The sequence below is a fragment of the Drosophila elegans genome, unplaced genomic scaffold (assembly GCF_018152505.1).
Source record: "Drosophila elegans isolate 14027-0461.03 unplaced genomic scaffold, ASM1815250v1 contig_814, whole genome shotgun sequence".
Taxonomy (NCBI): Eukaryota; Metazoa; Arthropoda; class Insecta; order Diptera; family Drosophilidae; genus Drosophila; species Drosophila elegans.
The window spans coordinates 7,669,753-7,695,317 of NW_024546167.1; the positions used below are offsets into that span (position 1 = coordinate 7,669,753).

Genomic DNA, 25,565 nt, shown 5'->3' on the forward strand with positions numbered 1-25,565 from the left:
CCGATCCCGAATCCGTATCTGAATCTGAGTCCGCATCCCGGTCTGCTGGCCCCCCCCTCTTGCTCCCTAATTGAATTATTGGCAGGGGCAAATTTGTGGCAGACACATATTCATATAAAGTGGGGCGTGGCAGTTGTCTTATTGATCGTTGTTTGCTCAAAGGCGGAGTGGTAAAAGAAATAATAATATTGGGGCAGGAGGAGCACGGAAACGCGTGCGAGATATGAAATCTGCAAAAGACGTTAATGGTTGCTACAATTTTTCAAGAATTTTAAACGAATTCAGCTGGATTAATGTGATTTTATTGGGATTTTAATTTAAAAGGCATTTTTGTAAATAATTTTATATTAATTTACCTAAAGACTAAGGTGGTTTAAAATATGTAAGTAATAAAATTTTTATAAATCATCTTGCAATTGATTGCAAATTTACATTTGAATGAATGGAGAGATTTTGCATAAATACAAGAAAATGGCTATTATTTATATATATTTATTGTGGCATCCTAATAAACCACATTTCAAGCTTACATTTTGATTTACAAAAGAATTTACATTCATTGCCAAGAAAAATTGTAAAAATTATTGAAATTTTGCTTTGAATTCAAGGGAACCGCCCTAAACCGCCAGAGAAAATAGTTTCTCCCAAAGAAACCGCATCACGTATGACCCACCTGGGCAGAAACATAAGTCGTACCTCGTACCAGCCCACTAGATTGCATCACATGACCCAATTCGATCATATTTTCGAACACAAATATTGACTTATTTTGCCATTTTCCTGGGTTTTCACCCACTTTGCCTTTGGCCTCGACATGATCTCGGCTGGCGAAGTGGCACACTTGGAGTCGGAGTTGCAGTTTCCAACTGGGAAATGCAATTGCAGCAAATTGGCCAGCAAAAAAAAAAATGCAACAAGGCAACAACCACAATAACCAACAAGGTACAACGAGGTCAGTCTAGGGCGATGGCGATGGCGTCGATGTCGATGGGTCCATGGGATGCGAGTCGCCAGTTGTTGCTCCTCTTGGCCATGTTCTCCCTAATGTCAACTCATATTGGCCTACTTGGTGGACAAAAAAGCAGTAACACTGAGGAAAAAAAAATAAGAAATTATAGGCAATAATTGATATAGCTCCTGAAACTCATTTGTAGTTTTAATACACTAACTAAGATAGCATTAAATAATACAAATAATATAGGTATTAATAGAAAAGTAAGATTTATTATGTTCGGTTAAGTAAAAAAACATATGTTTTAATTTTAATTTTTGTTCATACATTTTGAGCTTGATTTTAAATATGTAATAAAAATATATATTTAGATCAATATTTTTTAAGAAATTAAAAATTTGAATCATTGCTTAGGGGCGTATACTTAATTTTAGTATAATATTTTCCAGTGCCATTGCATTGTTGCATTGTTGGAGGTGGTGTCACTGGGCAAACAGACACGAACTTTGCATTTGGCTCTCTTTTTCTCAATTTGGCAGTCTTGCCAAAAATGTTATAAACTTGACCATAAACACAACAATTGAATGGGCCGCCCCGCTGAAGGACAGAACAAATGCATATTCCGGATGGATGCGAGTATTCAGGGCGTTGCCGAGAGTTGTTGAATTGTGGGACCTGGTCATGAAAAACATCTATACCAGCCCAACTGCCCCACCACCCCCTCGATGCTCGATTGATAACACCCAAAATAAGAGGAAACTCGAGGCCCCAAAGGCGACATGCATCTGCTGTTGTCCCCAGAGTATCTGCTTCCCGCCTTCGCCGGCCTCTTGTTTGCTGTCACTGGGCGCAGGAAAAGAAAACGACGGAAAAAATTCATTAAATTGAAAAAAGGGTACCAAGTGCAAAAGGTTACAGGTAGAGCCAACACACAAAAAACAAACGAACCGAAGAAAGGGATACAAAATAAAAATCACAATAAACCAAATGAAGTAAGCAGGAGAGTTATTGATTCGATGGTGAAGTTTTCATGCTCTTGTGAAGAAAATTATTCTGAGTATTTAAGACCCTTTGGTTGAATAAACCTTTGGTTGATAAATATTTACAATTTTATTAAGACAAAATATGTACCATTGATGCTTGATGCCAAGAAATTTTATTTTGAAAAATATTTATTTTAAAAGCATACAAATATTCCGTAAACTAGAAAAATTAAATTTGTTATTTAACTTAATTATTTTAATATTAATTGCAATTTTTATAAAATCATTTCAACTATGTTTTGAAAATAAAAAATATGTTTTATTTAAAAAGAAAACTAAAATATCTATTATAATAAGATTCAAAAATAAAAGTTATGAGTGCGTTTAAATTAAATGTTTAATATCTAGAAAATACCCAAGCATAAGATAACAAATAAAATTAAGCAATTCCTTTTGTAATGTCCTGTAAATCTATACCAGCCAAAGACTCTCTGCCCTAGAGTGTGGAATACTATAGTGTACCTTATACAACTTGGCCAAAACAACAACACCAGCAGCAGCAGCAGCAGTTAAAAGAAACACCAACGGAACCGAGAAATAAATCTGACAAAAGTTTTTCAGTCGCAGCTTTGACTTTAGAATGGCCCGATGTCCAATGATGAAGTGATTTACAGGGGCGGGGGCGCTGCCTCTTTCTGGGGGCACGGGACGGAAGTGGGGAATGGGGGCTCAAGGGGGTCCGAAAGGGGGTCCGAAAGGGAACTGCAACTTGAAGCCGGTGGAGCGACTTTAATGCGCACGCGCTGCCTGCCACTTAACGAGCGGAGGCCACAAGGAAAGAAAGCTCCTGCTGCCTTCGAGCTTCGAGGGCGTTGTAAGATCTCCTCCAACGGCTGCAAAAATACAAAAAAAAAAAAAAACCGTCGAAAAAAAAGGGAAAAAGAGGTGACAAAGTCACGAAATTCTTGTCAATTTTCAACTACAGACCAATTTGTTTGTCTTCTCCCGGTTGCCACAAACAAACAAAAAAAAAAAAAACTCTAAAAGCAAAAAAAAGCCGTAGCAAGGAAACCAGAAAAAAAAAGCATCGTGACAAATCAAGCTACCAAAATTGGAAGCCAACTCCGAGGCTAGAAGAGTCTGTGGTCGGGTGCCCCGGGGCAATCGACCCATATTAATAACTTTTTCCCAGCCCAATTCTTTCCCAACTGCCTCAGTTTTCCGCACAACAGTTTTCTCACATGGCCGATTTTGGTCGGCCATAAAGCCAAATGAAATCGTCTTGGCTAAGTGTTTTCCCCAGTATCCCCGGCCATATATAGTCGATTGATTGCTCCACTAAGCGACGATTCTTGCCCCTTGGCGGCAAAACACTCTTGGATCTCCGATTTGGCATCTATCTGCCTCGGCCATATCAAACAAAATAATTTGTGCAACACTTGCGGCACAATAAATTTCAATTACAAACGTTTTAAGGCACTTTTACTGCCAACAGAATTTGATGTTGATGTAATGGTTACTGCCCCAGTGTGGGAGGTGTGAATGGATATGGATTTTGTTACCAAATATGGCTAAAAACCTTTGCCAAAAACTTGGGCAGAGCGTTGGTATCAGGTTTCACAAAAATATTTCGCATTTTTTGCACAACGAAAAATATGGGTTGTTAAAAAGTTTAGTATAATATATATTTAACTACAAGGTAGGGTTTCGCTATCTTTTTATTTTGTTTTAAGATATTTAGTTACTATAATGATATATCTGAAGATATTAAAGTATATCTATGTTACTATTCCATCACAAGTTTATCTACTAACAATTTAAATGCAATAGTAAACGCCTATGATATTTCTGTATATATTTTACTATCATTTGCGAGCATTATGTATTTATCATAGAATTTGTGTAGAGAAAAGTCTTAAAATATATGATTTTTCAGTGCACATTGCAGTTCCGATGAGTGGGCGAGTGCCTGAGTGAAATACTTTTTTAGAAAGTCCCCAACTGACCCCAGAGAGGCTTCCACTTTGCCGGGAACATGAAAAATCAATCATGTCAGGATGGGAATAAGATGTTGACAACGGGCCAGATCAAAAGCCGGATCGGCAACATTATGGCCGCATTGTGTGTGTGTGCGATTGCTGACTATATGGCTGGCTGGCTAGGAAAATGCGTAACGAATTTATGGGGCCCAGATGGGCATGACAAATCCACCAAATCCCGTGCCCAATCCCGATCCCATTCTGGGCACATATCACAGTGGCGACCACACCCGAGATCCGTGATCCGAGATCCCAATTCCAGTCGGCCCACTTGATCCTGGCTGGATGGAAACTGCAAGCGCCACATGTTCGTGCCTTGTTTTGATTTACTCTGGCGGTTGGTTTATTTATAGACGCCTGCGACGGGCTCCCTGTTGCGTCATCTGGGGGCGGCGGTGGGTGGCTTGCGACTCACAACTCTCGATCCCGAAACCACCTCCCAGCTGAACAACCTTCTTGGGCTCGCCGTTGCTGTCGCTTTTTAATTTGGCAAATTTATACACACCACAGAAGTTTTGGCCAGTCGGTTGTTACTTGTCGGCAATTGGTTTATTGTGCCCAGCACAGTGGAAATAGGCAATATTAACAATGCAGATGGCACAGAAACATTAATAACAATGCATACCAATAAAAATTACTTCAAAAATCTTTAATTTCCTTTTAAAAACATCAATAAGTATAACGATATCGGAAAGCTTTTAATAACTTTGTCAATATCTTAACATTTTACCGAATACATTTTAACAAAAAAAACTAAAAGTTTAGTTTTAATAAATGTGTCTTGAAAATAACAGTATTTAGTATTAATTTAATATTTAATAAAATAATAATAATACTATGCAGGGCTAATTTTTATAACCTTGCAGAGGTTATTATAATTGCAGTCATATATATAATATGTATTCTTGTAAAAATTTTTTTGCACCACGGTACTGGCAGTTGATTCATTCAGCCGAAAAACCGTTTCCAATCCGGACCACCCACTGTCTTAAATTTCAGCATATTCGTTCGGAAACCGAGACCAGACTCTCGACTTGAACTGGGCATATTTATCAAATTGTGCAGAGGAAAAGGAAATCGCAACAGATGCTAAACAAATGTCGGCTTAATTAATAGATTTATTGGTTTTGTCTTGCATATTACAGCGGCGAAAAATTGTTAACGAATTAATCCTTTCAAGGCGTGCAAATTGCGGGGCATTACTCATACGCCCCGATGCGCCCCCAAAGCGAACTAATGAGCCACTGGCTGTTCGCCTCCCTCGGGTCAATAAAAATGGGTAAAAACTGCATTGGCCGTTGCCAAATAAGGAAGCCCCTGAGGCTGGCAGGCGCATCTCTCGCGGATATTTAAAATTTATGTGAGCCACCAAAAGGTTGTGCCAGTTCCAGCGAAGCGGACAAAAAAAAAAGAAGAGCAGCCATTCAGGCACTCGTAGACGTAGACCTGGCCAAAACTGTGGGTCGCGTTCCGCCTGAATCTTCGACAGGCAACACATGTTAGGCCTGCGCCTTTACTTTTTGCCCAGCTTGCGTTTATCATGCCACAGTCAACATCATGATGACGGCAGTTTCTACGCTGCACAAAAAAAAGCGGAGAGCCTTAGAATCATTTTTTGGCCAAAAAGTTATTTGTTTGTAATGTTATTATGGGCACTTGGTTTGGGAAATTTAAAGCCATTACTTAGATTTAGCTAGATTTTTTAACTAGCTGTTACTTCTTTGCTAGCAACCACTATATAAGGTTTAATATTTTGAACTACTGTTTGAACATTCGTTTATGAATTATATTCATTATTTATTTTTTGTATTTATTTGTCGAATTGGTTATTAATTAATTTAAACTAAATGTATTTTTGAAACCTTATTTTTTATGAACCCAACAAATGGCAATTTAATTCAAGAGTCTTTTTTTAACATTAGTAGTAGTAGTAGTCCTTAATTCAATCAAAAGTGAATTTAATATATTAATACGCATTAATTTAATTTAAATAATTTTGCATAAGGTTTGTAAACGTAATTTTAGGTTACTCTAAAAATGTGAAAAAGGGCAAAAAAGCTAAGAAATTGTAACCATATAGATATCTTACAAAAATAGGATTCAAATTTGCAGTATTTTTAACTTAATTTTTTGTTTTCAGTGCAATTGCACTCTGCTACTGTTCTCTTGTCTAGGGACTGGCACTTCCACTTTAACTGCAACTGCTACTGTGCGCAAAACTGTCAAAAAGCGAGGGAACAACTGATGCTGGTCGCATCGCATGGCCTGAACTCCATGTGGGCTTGATTTAGTGCTACGTTCTCTGACTGCTGATGCTGCGGATGTGGATGTGGATGAGGATCGGGATGGAGAAGGCGATTGGGATCGGGATCGGGGGACGAGGAGGATTGCTGAGTTATGACTTGAACTCTGTGGCTTTGCTCTTGAGTTCGGTTTACGGACCTTGATCCGTGTGGAATTTTTCCGTCCTGCAGTTTGTGGGTCAATAACAACTCAAGTGCCAGTGTTATTGCCCTGGAATTGGGGATTTCATAACCATCATCGCAAAAACCTTAACGCTTCTCTGCTAACTGATAAAAAGGCTTTTCATCAAATGACACTTGAAACAGAAGATTGAGAGTTTGAATTAAATATACTTTACAGTAGGTATTGGCAAAACACATTTTTTTCAACAAATGTTAAAAAAGATTTTTAGAAAAAAATAAGGCTTATTTACAGAGTATTATAAAAATTACAATAAATTTAAATATAAGGAGAAAAAATGGACTCAACCAAAAATAACAAAAACCCTATTTTAGAAACACTTAGATTTATACATATAAACAACTATTAATTTAATAAAAACAAGTCTCATGGTAAAAATGTTAATAATTAACAAACATTATTGTTTCAATTATAATAGTATTGTGCAATGCAATTTTTAAAATTATTTTAGTATTCCTATGAGCTCTATAACACTCATTTGTAAACTACTGAATGTTTTAGCCAACTAAGTGGGATCTTATCACCTCAAGAGGTTTGCGCAATGCGAAAAGTGTTGGCCAACTTATCACTTTAAAAATAAACACTCAATAGTTGTCATATATAAAGCGGACCATTCAACTTGCAGGCAGTCACAAATTAATCAAAGTTCACAATGGCTGCGTTCGCGAAATTTTCCCTAGTTTTAATATTGTGTTTAGCTTTTTGCCTGGCTGGAATCCTGGCTAAACGTCCAACTCCTCAGGAAGCCGAGGAGAACATGTCCAGGTTTATGAAAGTGCTTCGTCAGGAGCAGATTAGTGCCGGCTCGCCGCGATTCAACGATGTGCTGGGCAACGCTAGGGCTATAATCGAATACCAGGATAGGGGATTCATTGGAGTGCGCAGCATTTTCCAGTGGATGACCAGTCCGAATCCGCGCAACGATGGCGTCTATAATTTCCTGCAGTTCTACACCAGCGAATCGAGTGGATATATAGGCATACAGAACTACGAGAAGAGCTCTAAATATACGATTCTGTTTTCCGTTTGGGATGCAACATCTGCAAGTCCGGGTGGTAATTTCGAGTGCAGCACCTTTGGAGGCGAGGGCATCGGGTATAAGTGCTTCAATGGCACTTTCCCGCTGATCAGCAATGCCATTTACTTTCTGGACGTGCAAATCGAGGGTTCTACCTTCAGGGGATACATATCAGAGCCGCAGGAGAATCTGGACAGCGTGACCAGCGATCAGGTGACCCGTCATTTAATTGGCGAGATCACCACCCCACATGCCAAGTTGACTAACCTCATACCCTTCGGCTATTACAATGAGAACTATCGGGATAAGGACACCTGCAAAGAGGCATTCGAACTGGTCACCGTCAATCAGGCTCCGCATCAATATACGAAACACGGCCATGCTAATACCAAATTCACAGAGGCTTACCTCTACAATTCCGAGTGCGAGGTGGAGAACATTTTGGTGGCCCTCACGGCGGACAAGAAGAGCACCATCTACTTCACCAGGCCCACTGCATTGGATCTATACAATTGAAGATAAAATCAATTACTTATTGATTTAATTTGGTTATATACTCATTCGGCTAACTTTTTTTTTGTTTTTTATCATTACTTTTTATACTTTACATACCTTTTAGCAGGAATATAATTTACAATACGGAAGAAAATTCAACATGATCTAGAAATATAAATATTTATTAAATAATATTCCATCCCAACTAATGTGCGTTTTCTATGCTATCCCTTGTCTTTCAATAAAACAAAGTATAGATCTTGGAAAAACAATCCATTAACCTTACAGCAACATCTTTGTTTATCCCCAATTCCGAACAACTCATCGCGTTTTACCTAAAACTCAGGCTCACTTGTTCATCAGCTAAATCTGTGTGACTGGAGGTTTTCAGGAAACTTATCTTGACCACACTTCGCAGGCAGGCTCCTTTTTGCTAGTCCCATTTCTGCTCATTAAGACCGATCCTCTGGCTCGATGCGTTTTTAGAATGTCCTACGCAGTCCGGCACTAACTTTTTATTGTCTGTGCGGGCAGGAAAAAATAAATGAACTGTCCCATTGTCTTGTGGGATTAGGGCTCCAGCAGCCTAGCTTCTGGATATTGCTTCTGTTGTAACCTAGGGGCTCCTGCTCCGATGGTGGGTGATAAATGTTGAGAGGCGAGCGGCACAGACTCCATTGAAATTAGTTATTCACGCGGATCGTTTAAGGCAATCCAACACCAGAAGGCAAAAACCAGGTAGCTGCCTGCTGCTCTACTGTTGTATTTATTTAGGATACCTTTTAATATCAGACACTAAAGGGTGTGTAGTATTTTTCAATTGAATTAATAATTAATCAGTTGAAAAGAATAATAAAATATTTTTGCTTTCTTTATATTCTCCTTAAAAGCTTACGAATTTGGGATTGTTAAATTAAAATGATGCCTACGGAGAATTTATATATAATGTTTTAGTACAATAAGTACAAGTACAATAACAATATATTTTTATAAAAGGGATGGAAGCATTGCATACTTTTTGGTGACTTATTATTTTTAAGATTATGTATTTTAGTAATCTATTTACATAGATTAACTAAGCTGAATTTAATTTACATATATTCTGATTGTAATATTTGTTTGCTTTGTGTTATAACTTGATATATTGGTACAATTTTATGAACTAAAACTTTAATTTAAGCTTACTGTTAAAACGTGGTTAAGTAAAGTGATATAATTCTGTATAACAGGTATCTGATAGTCGAAAACCCCGTACGAGTTCATCCTTTTTTTTGTTGGCCATTGCTCTTGGTCATGGCTTGTCAGTGATGGCTTCTCGGCTGCCGCTTTTGTTTTAATGATCGTGCCCGGGATGCTCATTTACCGCTGCAGTTGGCCAACTGCAAAACGGCAAACTGCAAACGGGATGACTCCTTGGCTTTGTGCCTCTTATCAGTGCAACATTTTGCATGTTGGCCAGGAAAGCGCAGTGGCCACGGCCACGTCCTCCTCCTCGAGCTTGAGCATTTGTCACAGTCCTTCCCCCGCCGCAAAACAAGGCAACAGACATACACACTTAACATGTGTCTTTTTATGTATGCTTTTAGCCAGTTTTATCGCCGGGCTTTTGGCTACTGCGGCGCTCTAAAGTCTCTTGAAATCCCCTCCTCTAATGGCTCATTTCCTCGAGCGGCCAACAACAACGGTAATTAACCTGTGCATGTTAATGAACTTCAAACTGCAAACTCCTTCGCCACAACACTGAGATAAATAGTAGTCAAAACATACTTAACTTATTTAAATTGACAAAGGATTACAAAAAAAAAATATATATATTACTGAACTATATTAACTATTTCAAGCAATAAAAACATTTTTTTTAAATTTAAATTTTAAAAAGTTATAATAACACTTAAAACACACTTTAATTATAAAGAAAAATGTACTATATTTAAAATTTTGTCAAACTTATATTTTATACGTTAATTAGTATTAGTGATTTTAAAACAATAATCTGCCAGGAAATTGTTCCCCTACATTCCTTCCAAAAATATGGTAGGAAAAGATCGCCTATCTCGTTTTCTCAGTGCACTCCCGACCAACTGTCCAAAGTTTATGTAGATTTTTGTCTTCTCTCCTCACGTTGGCGCTAATGCAAATGTGAAAAGGCATTTTGTGAGCCAAAATGAGGTTGTTGTCGTGCTGCTGACAATCTAATTAGAATACAAAATGCTTTTAGACTCCAAACTGCAACTTTGGCTTCAGCTGCTGCTCCTTAGCTTCAGGTCCAGTGGGTCCTCAGTGGGTTGGTTTCAAGTTCATGGTGTTGACATATGTAGTGGGTAGTTGGGTAACCCCCTTGTATGTATATCCCACTCTCCTGTTGAATAACATTTTGACAGCGCATTCGCTGGGATTTGATTTTACTGACGAGGACATTATTGTGATGAGATGGTTGGTCGGGAAAGTCAGAGTCATTTGATGGCCGCGATTGAGATGCAGCCATCGATGAACTGCGGGCCCATATTGTCAACTTACATTCATAATGAGTGGAAAGTTGAGGCTGGCAGGAAATGTAATACACCAGCAGCCAGCTTATCTAAATTTTTTTAATGGAAAATTAAATCTGTTGACTAAAGCCTCTAGGCATTAACCTTTTGTGCTGCCGTTTTTTATGTTCAATTGATTTAATCTATTGAACAGTAGTTACTTTAATGAATCGCATTTCGGAATAAAGTAAAATAGTTATTTAATTTACATAAAGTGAATGGGTTCGAGAAATAGCTTAAAATTAAAAATCTACTTCGATTGTCCGATTATATTATATTATATGCATATATTAATGGAAAGGTATTTATGACTTGCACGATGCGAACGTAAATTTAAAAATGAGGAGCAAAATACGAATTATATTGTCGCAGTGCATGCTGATAGATTCTCAGTATATATGTACACTTATTTTGATTAGTCAATTTTCAGACAGCACTTCAATATAGAAATGCCTTATCAAATTTCTTTATATGGCTGCCCTGTTCTAAGAGTCAGAGCATCACTCAGAACGAGATTACAGATGAGTGGAGAGCCACCAATGTTGGAATTGTCAAAGTATTTGTTTAGGCACACGCTGCTCGGATCAAAGGCCATTAAATAAGTTAAATGGGGCAGGGGACTTTTTCAAATCAAATTAGTTGAACATAATAATATTCAAATTTATATACACTCAAAATACTATTGCTGCCATGATTCTTATCACTTTATTTTGAATAGAGAGAAAGCCTTTCTATAAGCCAATGCATATTTTTTAACGTCCATTTTTCGAAAATTTAGAAAAAGATTTCTATTGCAAAAAATATTTCAATGGCGTTGTAAATTAACGGCAAGCATTGTTTTTGGGGACTAGCTAACCAGCTCCAAAAAATGCTAAACAAATAAACAAAAGAAAGATCAGGCCAAGGTCCCCATTGCCGATTAGAATTCAGATTTTTCAGTTTTGTGTTGAAATTGTGTCGTCTCATTCAGACGATTAATCGAACTACGCCCAGCAAAATCCGCTTGGGGTATATAGATTTCGACGGGAAACAACGAACATTAAAAACACAATCGTATTATTTATTACTTTGTTTTGGCGGCAGTCGCTGAAATCTTGCTATAAAAGCCCAGCCGCCCAACGTCGAATTAGTTAGAACGCTTTCGACAGTGTAAACAATCAATCCACCAAAATGAAGTTCTTCGTAAGTTTTCAAAAGCCTTGACAAGGATTTTGGTGGGGCAAAGGACTAACGATTGTCTCATCCTTTTCTCCCATTAGATTGTCTTCTTCGCCCTGATCGCTGTGGTCTTAGCCGGTGGTTATGGTCAGGGAGGACATGGCCACGGAGGACATGACCAGCAAGGACATGGTCAGGTAGGACATGGAGGATTTGGTGGTCACGACCAGCAAGGATTCGGACAAAATGGTCACGGACAGCAAGGATTTGGTGGTCACGGCCAGCAAGGATTCGGACACGACGGACACGGCCAGCAAGGATTCGGTGGTGGACACGGAGGAAGCCACGGTCAGCAGGGTGGACATGGTCAGCATCATGGACGTTACTAAAACAATCGGGCAATTAAAATATACTGAAAACTAAAAACTAAAATGACTAGTGTTTTTATGTACCTACGAAACCCGTTTTTAAATTCTTAGTTAAGGTGTAGCAGGAAGTCGATAAAACAACAGTAAGATGTTAACAAAATATCAATCAGATATTAATAAAATATACTTCAGCTATTAAAAAAATAGCAATCAATGAAAAAATATCAATATCAATCGTCAAGACTTTTTTTTGCTCCTTAAATGGTGTTTTGTTGTGATTCACTCTTGGAAAATAAAGTCTCTAAAGAAAGCAAAGCAAAATTTTAAAATAAATCTCAATCTTACAATTTTTATTTGAGAATCTTAAGATTTTTTTGAACTATATGCATAATTCGAAGTACAAAATAATTTGAGATAATTTTGTGGAAAGTAATTTTCTTTACCCCGCCCATGTCTCATGCGTCACGTAGTTCACCCCATCCGCTCCACCTTGTACAACAAGTTTCAACTTTGAACTTCTACAACCGATTCGATGTGCCCACTCATGCCTGCCCCAAGTGGTTTTTTGTACCAGGAACTGACATCACATTGTATGGTTTATGGTGTATGGTATATGGTATCTGGACGGAGGAGGAGGAGATCACAGCACGTGCAGGGAGTCAACAAGGCAGGCATACACACATATCGGGCTAATTAAGCAGACTTCAAATGAAAGCCAACAAAAGAAGAGATTCGATCGTGGGCCAAGCGACACCACCTGGAGCTGAATCTCGAGATGGAGATGGAGTTGGAACTGTAGGTGAAGCTGAAGCTGAAGAGGGTTTGTAGAGCACCCACAGAGATGGCGGGATTGCGGAGCACCCATGGCACGCGATAATCAATCAAAAGCCATTAAAGCCAAGCGTTTCAGCCGAGACAAAGACAATCGGTGCGGAGTAGAAAGCATTTCGCTGGAAAGAAAAGGCAGAGAAAATGCTGGGGGTGGGTGTGGCAAAATCAAATATGCGTCAAGACAAGTTAAAGATCAAAATCAAGATCAAACAGAGCACAAGATCAACTGAAGGGGGAGCAAAAAAAAATAAAAACAGTTGCGGTAGATGATTGACAGAATTAGAATAGGAAATCGTGAGCGGTGCGCGGTGGAGTCCCCTCTTAACGATTACGAGTATTATTAAATGACCCAATTGCGGCTAAACGGCATTTGGTTTGGCCCAAGAAAAAAGTGAATGGAGAAGAATGTCGCCTGTCTGGGCTTCGGATTCGGATTCAGTTTCAGTTCCAGCCACCTCCTCCTTCTCCTTCTCCTTCTCCTCTGGCCAACTGTCGCTCAGAGTTGGCAAATGCAAATTAAACCCCACCACCACATCGACTTCCCAGTGCAACTTTCTAAATGAAATTCCGATCGTACTAGGTCCACCACCCTCTCCCCCTTCCACTTCCCCTCCTGACCCCTTTGGAATCGCCCAGCTTTTCCGTTCATGTGTGCGCAAAATTAAAGAAATAATTTCGAGTAAAAATATACCAGCTGATTGTCACCGGACAGGCAGGCACAAAATTAGAGCAAAGACTTCATGGCTCTGACTAAATCAAAGACTTGACATCTCGAGCTCCTTTCTAAAAACGTATTTGCTAAATTTAAATTTGCGTCTGCGCCTGGAGGGCTTTCTATTACACTACTTTATTTAAAAATTTTTTTTTTCAATATACATTTTAAATATTAAAATAAGAAAGGAAATAAATTAAATTAAGGTATCAGCAACAGAGCTATGTCTATTTTTGTTAATAAATATTTGACATTGACTATTTATCGTTTACATTTCTGCTATTCAATCTGATAAAGAAAAATCCTTTAAGAGTGTAATGTGATATGAAAGAAAATAAAATATTATTAATTTTTAAACTTGATAAAATAATATAAAAATATGCCTTGATTTGAAATGTATTTTCTAAAATCTTTCAACCAGTAAAGAGTCCAATTACATTTTTTCTGCTCTTGAAGAAGCTTTAACCAAATTTCCTCTGAGTGTATAGTTTATCTACCAATTGTCCCCCCAGTGGGCTCAATTAGAGACGCATTCGCAAATTGCCTTGCACTTTTATTGTCACCACATCTTGGATTTGAGTGCGGTGGCATTTTGTCGCGACGCCTGCAACGACACTGTCTGGGTCCCATCATCAGTCATTCGTGGACACTCCAGGTCCAGGTAATTGCCCCCGACATGGTCCGCCGGACTAAGCCCCTGCCACTTGTAGGCATTTTGTTTGACTTGGATTATCGCTAAGTGCATGGGTTTAACATTCCGCGGATGTCCAGCTAAACGACGGATTAAGCGGCACCACTTGTTGGGTGTTGTTCGATGCGATCCCGTCCTTGCATTACAAGGAATTATTGAGAGCAGCCTGAGGGCGATGGGAAGAGGGACCACTCTCAAGTCACAGGGAATTTAATTGCAATTTTTCGTGTTTATTTACAGCATTGTTTTTAGAAATTTTGTATTTATAAAAAAATTTGGCAAGCATTAAAACATTTTTTAAATACAGAAAGAACTGCTACATATTTATAGTTTAAAAATCAAATTTATATTTTTAATATTATAACGAATCATTTTAATAATAAAGAAATGAAATATATATATATAAAATTCGCTTTGTCTAAGTTCAAATATAATTGCTATTTATACTATTCAAAATGTATTTCTACTTTTCATCAAAGATAACTTATTCTAACCTTTCTCCGCTGACTTTTAAATTATAAGCGAATTATTATGCTCTTCTTTGGCGGAGCACAAACAGTTTAAGGCCAATCTATTCGGCGCATTTCACACTCATGATCACCGTAAACGGAGTACCCGCATCCCATGCCAAGTGCCCATTAAGCCGCATATATAAATCACCATTAATTTGACAGTGGATTTTTACATAACTCAGGCCAACAGGTGAAAGCGAAAAGCGCACAGCTGCCGGAGGACAGTGGAGAGATCATGGAGTGTCATGGAAAACTCGCCACTTGCACTCGTGGAAATTGACTGGTCGGTTCCCCTTGCATCCCCCCTCCCTTGGCATGCAAAATCGAATTGTGTGCTAATATTTGGCCAAAATGCAAAGAGCTCGCGGTTATTGCCGCGCCACGAACATGACGAAGTGACTCCAGATGGGGGGAAGTTTTCAATGTTGCCGTTGCAGTAATAAAAATCATTACTTTCAAGCCTAAATTGGCAAATGTTGGCCGAGGGAGGTTGAGGATGCGGGAATTTTTGCCTGATCGACATGCAATGTCAGGGAAATTGCTGTCAAATGGGTAAAAGTTGTGCTCAACACTAAGAAAAATAATGGAAATATTTTCAAAAATTCTTTTTAAAGCTACAATGTTATTTACTTTCAATGGTGTCAATTTCAAATGCTAAAAGATCTATATTTTCAGCCAAAAAGGTATTTTTGCAAGCATTTATTTAGGAATTTTATTTTTTAAATTTAGAACAATTTTGCCATTAGAGTTTAAGTAATATTGCTGAAATCATTCTTTTAATGAATAAAACTTGTTTCGTTAGAACTGAGATTGAACCCGCTACCACTTTTCCAGAGAGATGCCACAGAAGAAAGCTCACACGACATTTGATACGATCAGTAGCAATGGGGGAAAACGGAGCCGTTGAAAAACACGGCTTTTGTTTTAGCCCTCAACGCAGACGAGATGTCCCAGCTAAAAGCTTTTCCCGAAAAATTCCAGACCCCGATCCCCACGCCACATGACAGCCACAATTTCTCAACTCACTTCGCGGCAAATAGAGAGATCTTTCACTTTCACCGACGACGCACATTCTTGGAGTGCCGATCCATGGAGGAACCATTCAGGAAGGTAGCCGCTTTAAAATCCCGCTTGCAGTCCTCATCCGTGTAGTCATGCCGCCAATGATCACCATATCCGACCAAATAGGAGCTCATTTCCTTTCGCTGGTTTAAAAACAATGAGGTGCGAGATTTGGGCAAGACGAGCATGTTGACCAGGTGCATCTGCATGCCATAGTAGAACTCCCTCTCGGACTTCTTGTTCCGCACTGACTTAACTGCGGTACTGGGAAGGATGCTCAAATCGGAACTGGGCTGGTTGAAAAGTGTGACTGTGGATTTGGGAGACTGTTCCTTTCTGAGCTGGTCAGTTTGTTCTATTTGGATGGGCATCCAGGGCTGCAAAGTGCGCATGCCATCCGCCAAATTGTCCAAGCAAGTCTCCATACTGGTCAGAAGAGAGCTCGGCGTCAGTTTGTCATTTAAATGGAGTGATTTGGTGCCTTCATTATACTTGGCCATGGCTTTGGCTAGTTCTTCACTAATTTCCTTTTCTCCTTTCCGCTTTTGTGGCTTCGGCTTGGATTTGTAAAAGAAAGTCATTGAAACTGTAGGTGTCATCACCGTGCGCCGTTCTATATCCCCCTCTAGATGCTCCCCTGAAGGTGTTCGGTACTCATTTGCATGGGCCTTTATGTCCTCGATCAGATCCGATGAGAGGGGTACAAGGCGCTGGCTACGCTCTGGTTCCACGGGCAACATTTTTCTGAATTTATACCTATTACTTTTAATTTTGATACAAACAAGGGGCCAAAATAAATGGAACTCAATCTGGTTACACAAATGTATATATACCTAACGTCATTTTTGAATTGAAAAAATGGGGATCCCGATTTGAGTCTTTAAAAAAAGTTTGATTTTATGATAAAACCAGAACTTCTGTCGAAACACAAAAAAAAACCTATAACTATTATTTTCTGTTGGTTTATAATTAATGTATAAGTTTCCTGTTCTTAGGACTTGTGTCAACTACCATGATTGCAATATATTAATATTAAAATTTCAATATGTTAACTACAATGATTGGTTGATTTAGAACGTCCGTTCCGATTAAAAATTTAAATTTCCTAATTTTAAACCATTTTTGTGATAGTTAAGTTATAGTTTTAAAAAGCACCTTTCAATATATTGTCAAAGTTTTTATCCAAATAAATTTAAATCGTGTATACAAAAGACACTAGGATAAGTCACGGTTCCACATCCGGACTTATCCTTTTTTTCCAAAACTGATTAGAAAGGTTTCCTTTCGAAAAATTGTCAAATGTTGTAGTGAACTCGAAATCCATGCGACAGAAATGGATCTGAGCCGTTTAGAAAAAGTTTACAGCGAGAGGACGTCAATTCTTCTTAACGAATTAATTTCGATTTCAGAATGCCAATATTGAAAAAGTTCTGCTTTTGTTTTAGTCTACGAACCGGTGCCCTCATAATTGCATATTCAAGTCTCTTTATTGACATAACCGATGGAGTATGGACGATGTATAATAAAGAGAAATTCTGCTTTAAAATTCTGATCATCATGATTATATCCTCTATCTGGAATGTCGTTTCCGATATGATACTGATAACTGCAATCTACCGGGTGAGTTAAAAACAAATTAATTTAAAATTTATAAAAATTGCTTCGTTTAAAAATACCCATCTAAATACGAATATTTCGTACCTTAAAAATATTTGTTTACCTAAGGGGTTTAAGTCAAATTTAACGATTAAGGTATTACATAGTTTTAAATCCTTAACAACTTCATAAATATTTCACTTGAATAATTAGATGTTCAAAGATATTACTATAAGTAAATTTAGCATTTTGGAAACCATTTTTAATGTCTAAGAGACAGACCTAAGAGCAATTGCATAAAAAAAAATAAATATAAAAATTAAATATTTAATTGAAATACTTGCTTTTTATCTGAGCGTAGTATCCTTTTGCAGCAAAATCCCAACCTGCTGCCCGTGCACCTGGTGACTTGTCTGGGGAGCCTGATCCTTCGATTGATCTGTAACATGCTGACCGCTGTCGTCACTGAGCCGGACTACTTAATGGTGGCCTATGCCTTCTTCATGATCGGCTGTGAGTCTTCCCGTCAAGTGATGGTCTCCTCCGGCTCCTCATCCTCATCCCGATCCCTGATCCCTTGCAGATATAGCCGCGGACGTGTTGATCGTGCTGAGCTACTACCATTCGGAGGTTTAGTAGACCGCTCCGATTACCCATTAACCCAGGCGGCCGAGCGCGCAGCATGCAGCGATTAGGCGCGAAAATTTATTTGGAAAATGTTGCGCAACCGGGCCGGCGCATAAATCGTGGCCAATTGTCACCAGCAAACCAGGATTGGCAACCGAACTCCAGCGACCTGCGTTTAATTATCGCCCCGCCAGCGCCCGGCGAGCTACATGCGTGCTAATTGACCAGGCTGAGGTCCAGCTTTAGCTCCAGCTCCAGTCCGAGTCCCAGTTGCAGTTGCAGTCCAAATGTCCAAATGATAACCGCGACGATGAAAACGCATGCTGAGCCAAATGAAAATTATGTTGCAATCGGTGAGCTTGCTGCCCGCTGGCTGGTCACTGAACCGCGCTTTGCACCACCATCCATCCACGGGGCTTAATTAATTTCCTTGATTAATTGAAAGTGCGCCTTGCTCGCCGTATTTACGTTTGTTTCTTACTTGTTTTTTTTTCCTTTTTCCTTTTTATTTATTTTTTTTTTGTTTTTTTTTTTAGGCCACGGTGCGTATTATTTTGGCAGTGCAAAGTTGAAGGCAATAAGAAAAATCGCCCCGGATTCGATTCGGTAGTATGTGATGGGCGTTGCCCTGGCCAACCCTTGGCCATTACTCTTGGCCCGATTCCATGCCTTTCCTTTCCCTAAAATTGACTGAAATCATGATCCCTTAGCCAGAGGATTCGGTGTCTTTACTTCGGGATGCTCTGTAAAATACAAACAAAAAGATAATATACAATAATTACTAATTGTTATTAAGTTGTTTTCTAAGATATTTCGATTTACTGCAGCAAATAGAATCTTAATCATATGTCTCTATATAAAACCATTTAGGTCGTTCAACAAAAGCAATTGCAATACATCAGCAGCGTATCGAAACCATAATCTTTGACCTTGTCAACCCACTGAGACCAGCAAGTACATCAAGATAGATGAAGCCTCAATTGCGGATTCAGCATCGGACCAACTAACATCCATCATTACGGCCATCCAGTTTTATGGCCAAACAATAGAACCCGAATGAACAGCAAGTCAATTTCCAGGGGCAACAAAGTTGCATTGCATTGCCAGTTGCAACGTTCACCGAATATTCACTGATTTCATAAAATATTACGATAAATGTCGCTTTCAACATTTATAAGCCAGAAGGATTTTAATACTTTATTGCTTATAACCGCAAAACGACAGTAAATGCTCCTGCTTAAAGAAACAAAATGCAATCGCATCGACTCGAAAATAAGGAAAACAAGAAAAATGAATTGTCTTCATTTTGTAATTTAATGGTATTTTATTGAATTTCTGATGCGCATGGGCATGGGCATGGGCAGGGACAAGGCGGATTGCCCCCATCCTTGGCTGGTGGATCGGCATCGGAATCGGAATCGGGATCCCATCCGATCCACGATCCGATCTCTCTCAGCCTGTTGACATTTAAAATATGGCCGCGTGTCAATGCGACTGCCCTACGCCCATTTTTAAGTCAGGTTTACATTTCGATTTCGATTTCGGTTTCGATTTTTAATTCGCCACTTGGCCGAAATCCCAGCGTAAATTCAATTTGAAGGTCCGAAGGCCTGCAGAAAAATGTGCTTTCACTTGACCCGCAATGCTGCGTAAATAAATTTTATCTCTACGCTGACACGTGCGCGTAATATTTCATTAAACTTCAACTGCAGCGAAAATCAAAAAGTATAAAGTAAAAAGTAAAAATAAATATAATTGCGTTCGGTTCAAAACGGCAGCATAAACAAATCGGCGATTGCATCGTAACTTCGTTTTCAATTTGGCAAGTTTGACACTTGGCCAGTTAGTGAGTGTCCCCCCACATTCCCCGCCAGGCATTCCGCATGTACATTGTCCAGAGTGTCCAGAGTGCCACCTACGTTGGCCAACTTTAGTCCAGCTCCCAATGCGGACTACCTACCTGTCGTGGCATAGTGCCAATGCCGCCTGCCATTCACTTGCCGGCAGTGCGTGCTGCAGTTGCTCCTGATTGCAAATGCCAATTGTTGGCGGACCAACAGCATGCCAATGTTTATGATGGCCCACAGTTTGTTTGCCCATGGCTAGCTCATAAAGTTGGCCCAGTATGGAAAAGGCTATCTAATTACTGAAGTAGACCAGAAATATGTGATTTAAATGTTACCATTAAACACCTTATAATATATTTCAAGAAATTATTATGCACTGATAATGAAATGGTATGGTAAAAATAAATTAATGGCTAATAAATTCAAATGGTATTTAAAAAAGAGATTCAACTTTTTAATATTAAATACCTAGCATGTTTAACTGCATGATTTAATTTTAAAATATTTTAATTAATGTGCCAAATTCAAAAAGTTGCACGTCATATTATATTTTAAAAATAATAAATGGGTATATTAATAATAATAAAATCACTTCAATAGAAATTTCTATATTTCTGTATACAAATTAGATTATAATGAAACCCAGTGAGTAACTGTCAACAACAACACAATGTTATTATTTTCTATAACACTAAACCAAAAATTAATATATACATACATATAAACCCCTCTTCAAGAACTCTTTAAATTATAATCCATATTTTTCCAAAAGTAATTAAATTTCTGCCAACAATTAGTGCGACTTTGAGAGTTTTAGTAATTTTTTGCAATTAAACTTGATGGTCGTAAAAAATATACCTTTACTTGGCTAAACGAACGCCCACAAAGACGAGCTAAGTCTCAAGAGTGATCTACGCCTATTGTGAATAATTTTTAAAGACTGCCAAGAACCTCATAAACATATGGCCATTATGCTGAACGCTTTGGCTAATGGCCCGCCTTCCACTAAGCCCACTGAAGCGTGGAATATGTACACATGTTTTTTGGGCTCTTCCCGGACCAAAGAAGCAGCAGTTTGCGATGAGCTCGTAAAACTCACCAGGCTGTGGGACGACAACTGCTCCCAGAGCTCCGTTCGGTGCTTAGTGATGTCTTAGATGCAACTACAAGTGCTGCTCCCGCTGGTCATTAGGCGCAATGGCGGCACGCACCCGTCGGAGCTCGGAGCAGGGTCATTTGTGGCGACGAATGGGGCGTCACTTAAGCCGATGCTAATTTCCATAATGCACGCCTTGATGGCGGCCAACAGGTCCCGATCCCAACTGCGGTTTGTTCACTCTGCAAATAAACAGTGGGGGCAAGAATAATGGGTCTACTTGTTGGGCTTAAAAAATATAGAAACTTACCCATTTCAGAGGACAATTAATTATGTTACAAATTAGATAATTAATTAAAATTTCTAAAAATATTTAAAGCTTCCAATCTTTATATGCTATTATTTCACCCACAATCGTACATTCGATGCATAAAATGAATGATTTGGTAAGCTAGGAAGTTTTTCTTAAGGACTGGCCAAGTGACACATCAAGTGCGGGAGGGTAACACTCTGAAATACATATAAAATGAGTATTCCGCAATCAAATGAAAACCAAAATCCAATTTAAGATCACCTTCAGTTGACACCTCTCGGCGATCGGCGCTGCGGCCTAGAACTCCACTTGCTCTGGCCATGGCCCCGGCGATTTAATGGCTTCGCAATTGGCCTGACCCGTACCCATCTTGGCCAACTGTGGACTGCAGCTTTTGTCGCTGTCCCCGGCAACATGAGTATGATTTATGGTAGTTTATGTGGCCGGAGCAGCTTCTGCCCGCAGTTCGTGATGGCTTTTCTTGGCTTCGTTAGTCGCGGTCCTGCGAGCTACTATACCCTTTCTTGGGGGCTATTTTGATTACATTGTTGATCAGGAATATCATGTTTCTAGTTAGAAATGGTATACAAAATAAATGGATTTCTATGTTAGTTATATATTCTTGTAGCGCTATAGTTTTAAATATATTCTTTGAAGGCATAGTTTGATATATTTATTAAATACTAAATTAAATATAATTTAGTCACTGAATAAAACGTTTGAATATTTTTGTGTTATTAGAACAAAGTCAAAAGGGGTTTACATCTATTTTTCAAAAGTAAAAGGTACTCTGTATTAAGTTTATGAGCGAATATTACTATAGTTTATATTATAAAATATATACGTATACCAGTTTTTAGTAATTTGCTACATAAATAATGTACAGAAATACTTTTGTTTTATAAAAACAAAAAACCAAAAGCGACTTTACATCAATATTTTATAGAACTGGGGTACTCCCTATTAAATTTATAGGCGGATATCGTAATAATTCTTTTATAAAGGCTCACGGCTTCAATTATTTTAAAGGGTATTTCGAGCTTCGGTCGTACAGCTTTTCGTTTTTCGTTTATGGATCCTGCTCTTGGCCGTGCTTATGTGTATCATTTTTCTTGGCCAGCGGCTGGGATTCTACGTTATTGTATTTTTATATTATTTGTGCTTAATTTGCGGAGCACCATGCACCTGACTCCGCGAGTGTTGTGACTTTAGTGGCCGCTGGACAAGTTCGTTGATTTGCGGCAGGCAAATGACCATTTGCTGTTCAACGTTTTTGTGGGCAGGAGCACTTGGGCTATTAGCCCGATCTTCATCCGCCTCCTCGTGGTCTTCATACTCTTTTGGCGGCCTTTCCCTTTGTCAATTCCCAGAGACATTTGCCTGGCCAAAGAACGAGATTTATGTGAGTCGGGTGTCATTTTAAGTTAATGGGCTATGCTTCCCAACCAGTTATTTTTGCCTTCTTTTTTTTATAGAAGAGACTTTTTTGTGCGTCTTAGCTTCTTATTTTTTCTATTTTTTCGCACAGTTCTAGCCTTTTTTTCTGGCATTTTCTGCAGGTGGATTCACTTGAATTTATGACTTCGGCTTTTAAATTGCTTTATGGCAATTTCCGTGGCACCCACACAATGTCAGGCATTAATTTATCATTAAATCTTAAAAATCCGGTTTTGGTTTAATTCTACACTTTTGCCTGGAGTTTAAGTTTTTTATGTTTAATGTAAACAAAAGCATTAAAATGAAAACTTCTGAGCATAAAAGAAGTTTCAAATTTTTGTCAACAAATATTTGAAAGCTGCGGCTGTGCGGCTGACCGAGGTGCACTTAATCTGTCGTACAAATAAAATAGTACTAAAACAATTGAGCCCTATAAAAAACATATGTAAGTATAGTTTTTAACTTATCAAGACGTTCCTTATACTTTTGAGTTATTATTTTTAACTATTTTATTGTTTAACAATTGCAATTTGAAAGATGTTTGCAAAAGCCTCAAGAACCTTATAGAAAAGTGTAACAAACTCAATCAATCTTTTAATTCATTAATTAATATCACAAATAAACACTTGCACAAACACAATAAATCTATTTGTATGCCACTAAAAACTGTATTATCAACATTATTTTAATTTATTCAAGCACTTTGTTTTGTTTTCACATAAATGCAAAAGACGACAACAACAACTGGTTATCGATTGTTTTTATCGAAGCTTTTATTGACAATCCCAGTGTTGGTAAGCATATTTTGTCATTATTGCGAGCGGTACTGTCAAACGACTTTTGTCATTAATCACATGTGGTTTTTTTCTCAAATATCTGGACTTAAATTACGGAATAAGTTGTGAGCTGTATATTCAAATCCTGAGTACACGATGAACCGCCACATTACCAAGATCTTGGATGACAAGCAGCGGGAGAAGGACAATTCCTCCAGTCCACCGCCCTGCCAGCCCACCTATTCCTCGCCAGAATCTTCGCCGCCCACCAATGGATATCCTCCGGCTTTATATGTGGATGTGGTGAAGAACATGCCGAAGTTGGAGATCCCGACGCCACCTCCACCGCATGAGCCCACTCCGCCGGAGTTTAGTCTCTTCCGGGAGGATTTTCCGGCCCTTCCAGGCACTGCCAGATCTCCATCTAGCCCAACGTCGACAATTCCCGACGACTGGAAGACCCTGATGAGCGACGGCGAACCGGATGAGTTTAGCAAATTCCGGGACATTGTCATGTCCAGCGATACGAACAGCAGTACCAGCGATTTCAAGGGTCAGGAGTACCTGCCCCAGCTGTTCGGCTATCTGCCATCGCCAACTGTGAGCCTAATCTTTGGCCAGCAGTTCCTCCACGAGGGCGTCCGTCAACGGGCCTTGCGCAATGGCCACAAGAAGTCCCAGCCCAGTGTCCATCCTCCGCCCGGCTTCGAGAAAGTCAAAATGTATGCCCGCCTGAATACCAACTACACGGGCATGCCATTTGGCGGTGTCAACTTCGAGCTGGAATCCCCTTTGTACGACAGGATGTGGAGGATGGAGAACTCGACACGTTCTGCTGCTGTCGAAGGATCCTTTGGCATGCTGGGATTGGCCGGCAAATTGGAATCGCTGCAGCGAAATCCTCTGAAAAAGCCCAATCTGTTCGCCGATGATGTGCAGCACAATGTGGAACCCGGAGAAAACAGCTGGTTGCACTTTGCCGGAGCACGTGATGACTACAATGTGCCATTGAACTATAGACTGGCTGGGAAATTGGGTCTGCCACAGCCCAAAACGGGACAGATGCATGCGGAGTTGCTGTTTTTCTTCTTTTACATGTACACCGGCGACTTGATGCAGTTGCTCGCGGCGGCGGAACTGGCGGAACGGGGCTGGCGCTACCACACACACGAGCGTATCTGGATCAAAAGGCAGGCGGACAATCCCAACTACTCGTACCATGGCTTCCAGGAGTCCGGCGAATACAACTACTTCAATATGTGTCAGTGGAAGATCCTCAGGCGTCACTTCCAGCTGGATCCCGATCAGTTGGAGCGGACGCTGACCAAGATGGAGCTGTACGAGATGCACGGCTACCATCCGCAGATGTAGAGCCTTCAGACGGCGGACAATCCTCCCTAGTCGTTGACCCACTTCCCCAGGGACTCAGTGGCTTTTCAATTAAACAACCAAAGCTGTAAACACATTTTAAATCAAATAAGAAGTTTTCTTAAAAAGAGGTAAGCGTTTTATTATTATTGGCTGTGATGGTGACGGGCGAGCATATGTATGCCTAAACAGGCACTAATTTTAGCAAAAAATAATCAAGATGGAAAGCAAACTTAGGCAAGTCGAAGTTTACATACGTCTGCAAAAATTGAAAAATTAAATATTCCTTACATTGACAATAAATCGATAAACGCATTAAACTTGAACTTTAAAAACAGCTTAGTTATACTTTGTTTGAATTTATTTTTCCGATTATTCTTTTGAGAGCTATATTTCATCCGATCCAGCTCAAGTTGACGGTTTTGAGGTCTCTTTTTTGGCCTAGTTTGCATTTTTTTTTGTCGAAATAATTAAAAAATATATGTTTCCTTAAACATATTGTATTATTTTTGTGGTATGGTATAAAACATTTAAACCATTAAATGAAAAATGTATGTGTAAGCAGTTATCTCTAAATAGTGATTTTATCCTTAACCATAATTTGTGCTTACCAAATATGCTTGGGAAATAAAAATATGTATTTAAAGAGCGCTCTATCTTGAAAATTAACCG

The 25,565-nt window shown here is 39.1% G+C and overlaps 5 protein-coding genes across 7 annotated transcripts; 4 read left to right on the forward strand and 1 right to left on the reverse strand.

The window, feature by feature from the left end:
- Positions 1–7,105: 7,105 nt before the first annotated feature.
- LOC108138037 lies at positions 7,106–8,192 on the forward strand. The gene has a single exon (XM_017260010.2). It carries the CDS (start codon positions 7,111–7,113, stop codon positions 7,990–7,992), a length of 882 nt encoding a protein of 293 aa, XP_017115499.1. The 5' UTR covers positions 7,106–7,110; the 3' UTR covers positions 7,993–8,192.
- Positions 8,193–11,564: 3,372 nt separating this feature from the next.
- LOC108138051 (glycine-rich cell wall structural protein) lies at positions 11,565–12,089 on the forward strand. The gene is made up of 2 exons (XM_017260026.2): positions 11,565–11,681; positions 11,759–12,089. Exons 1-2 carry the CDS (start codon positions 11,670–11,672, stop codon positions 12,044–12,046), a joined length of 300 nt encoding a protein of 99 aa, XP_017115515.1. The 5' UTR covers positions 11,565–11,669; the 3' UTR covers positions 12,047–12,089.
- A 3,350-nt stretch (positions 12,090–15,439) lies between these two features.
- LOC108138057 lies at positions 15,440–16,672 on the reverse strand. Its single transcript, XM_017260033.2, has one exon. It carries the CDS (start codon positions 16,571–16,573, stop codon positions 15,827–15,829), a length of 747 nt encoding a protein of 248 aa, XP_017115522.1. The 5' UTR covers positions 16,574–16,672; the 3' UTR covers positions 15,440–15,826.
- Positions 16,673–17,046: 374 nt separating this feature from the next.
- LOC108138076 lies at positions 17,047–18,845 on the forward strand. Of its 3 annotated transcripts, none has more exons than XM_017260053.2 (4): positions 17,047–17,453; positions 17,804–17,942; positions 18,013–18,524; positions 18,593–18,845. In XM_017260053.2, the coding sequence occupies exons 1-3, from the start codon at positions 17,244–17,246 to the stop codon at positions 18,063–18,065; spliced, it is 402 nt and encodes a 133-aa protein (XP_017115542.1). In that variant the 5' UTR covers positions 17,047–17,243; the 3' UTR covers positions 18,066–18,524; positions 18,593–18,845. The 3 variants fall into 3 exon arrangements, with proteins under 3 accessions (XP_017115542.1, XP_017115541.1, XP_017115543.1); XM_017260052.2 differs by having other exon boundaries at positions 18,013–18,409; XM_017260054.2 differs by lacking the exons at positions 18,013–18,524; positions 18,593–18,845 and having other exon boundaries at positions 17,791–17,885.
- Positions 18,846–23,583: 4,738 nt separating this feature from the next.
- Positions 23,584–25,023, forward strand: LOC108138046 (probable NOT transcription complex subunit VIP2). The gene has a single exon (XM_017260021.2). The coding sequence runs from the start codon at positions 23,682–23,684 to the stop codon at positions 24,894–24,896; it is 1,215 nt and encodes a 404-aa protein (XP_017115510.1). The 5' UTR covers positions 23,584–23,681; the 3' UTR covers positions 24,897–25,023.
- Positions 25,024–25,565: the final 542 nt, after the last annotated feature.

Excerpts from the sequence above, each read along its gene's own strand:
- LOC108138037 (XM_017260010.2), top strand. The coding sequence starts at position 7,111 with ATGGCTGCGTTCGCGAAATTTTCCCTAGTTTTAATATTGTGTTTAGCT.
- LOC108138057 (XM_017260033.2), bottom strand. The coding sequence starts at position 16,573 with ATGTTGCCCGTGGAACCAGAGCGTAGCCAGCGCCTTGTACCCCTCTCA.
- LOC108138076 (XM_017260053.2), top strand. The coding sequence starts at position 17,244 with ATGCCAATATTGAAAAAGTTCTGCTTTTGTTTTAGTCTACGAACCGGT. Across the intron at positions 17,454-17,803 it reads TGATAACTGCAATCTACCGG|CAAAATCCCAACCTGCTGCC; the intron begins GTGAGTTAAAAA and ends ATCCTTTTGCAG. Across the intron at positions 17,943-18,012 it reads TGCCTTCTTCATGATCGGCT|ATATAGCCGCGGACGTGTTG; the intron begins GTGAGTCTTCCC and ends GATCCCTTGCAG.
- LOC108138046 (XM_017260021.2), top strand. The coding sequence starts at position 23,682 with ATGAACCGCCACATTACCAAGATCTTGGATGACAAGCAGCGGGAGAAG.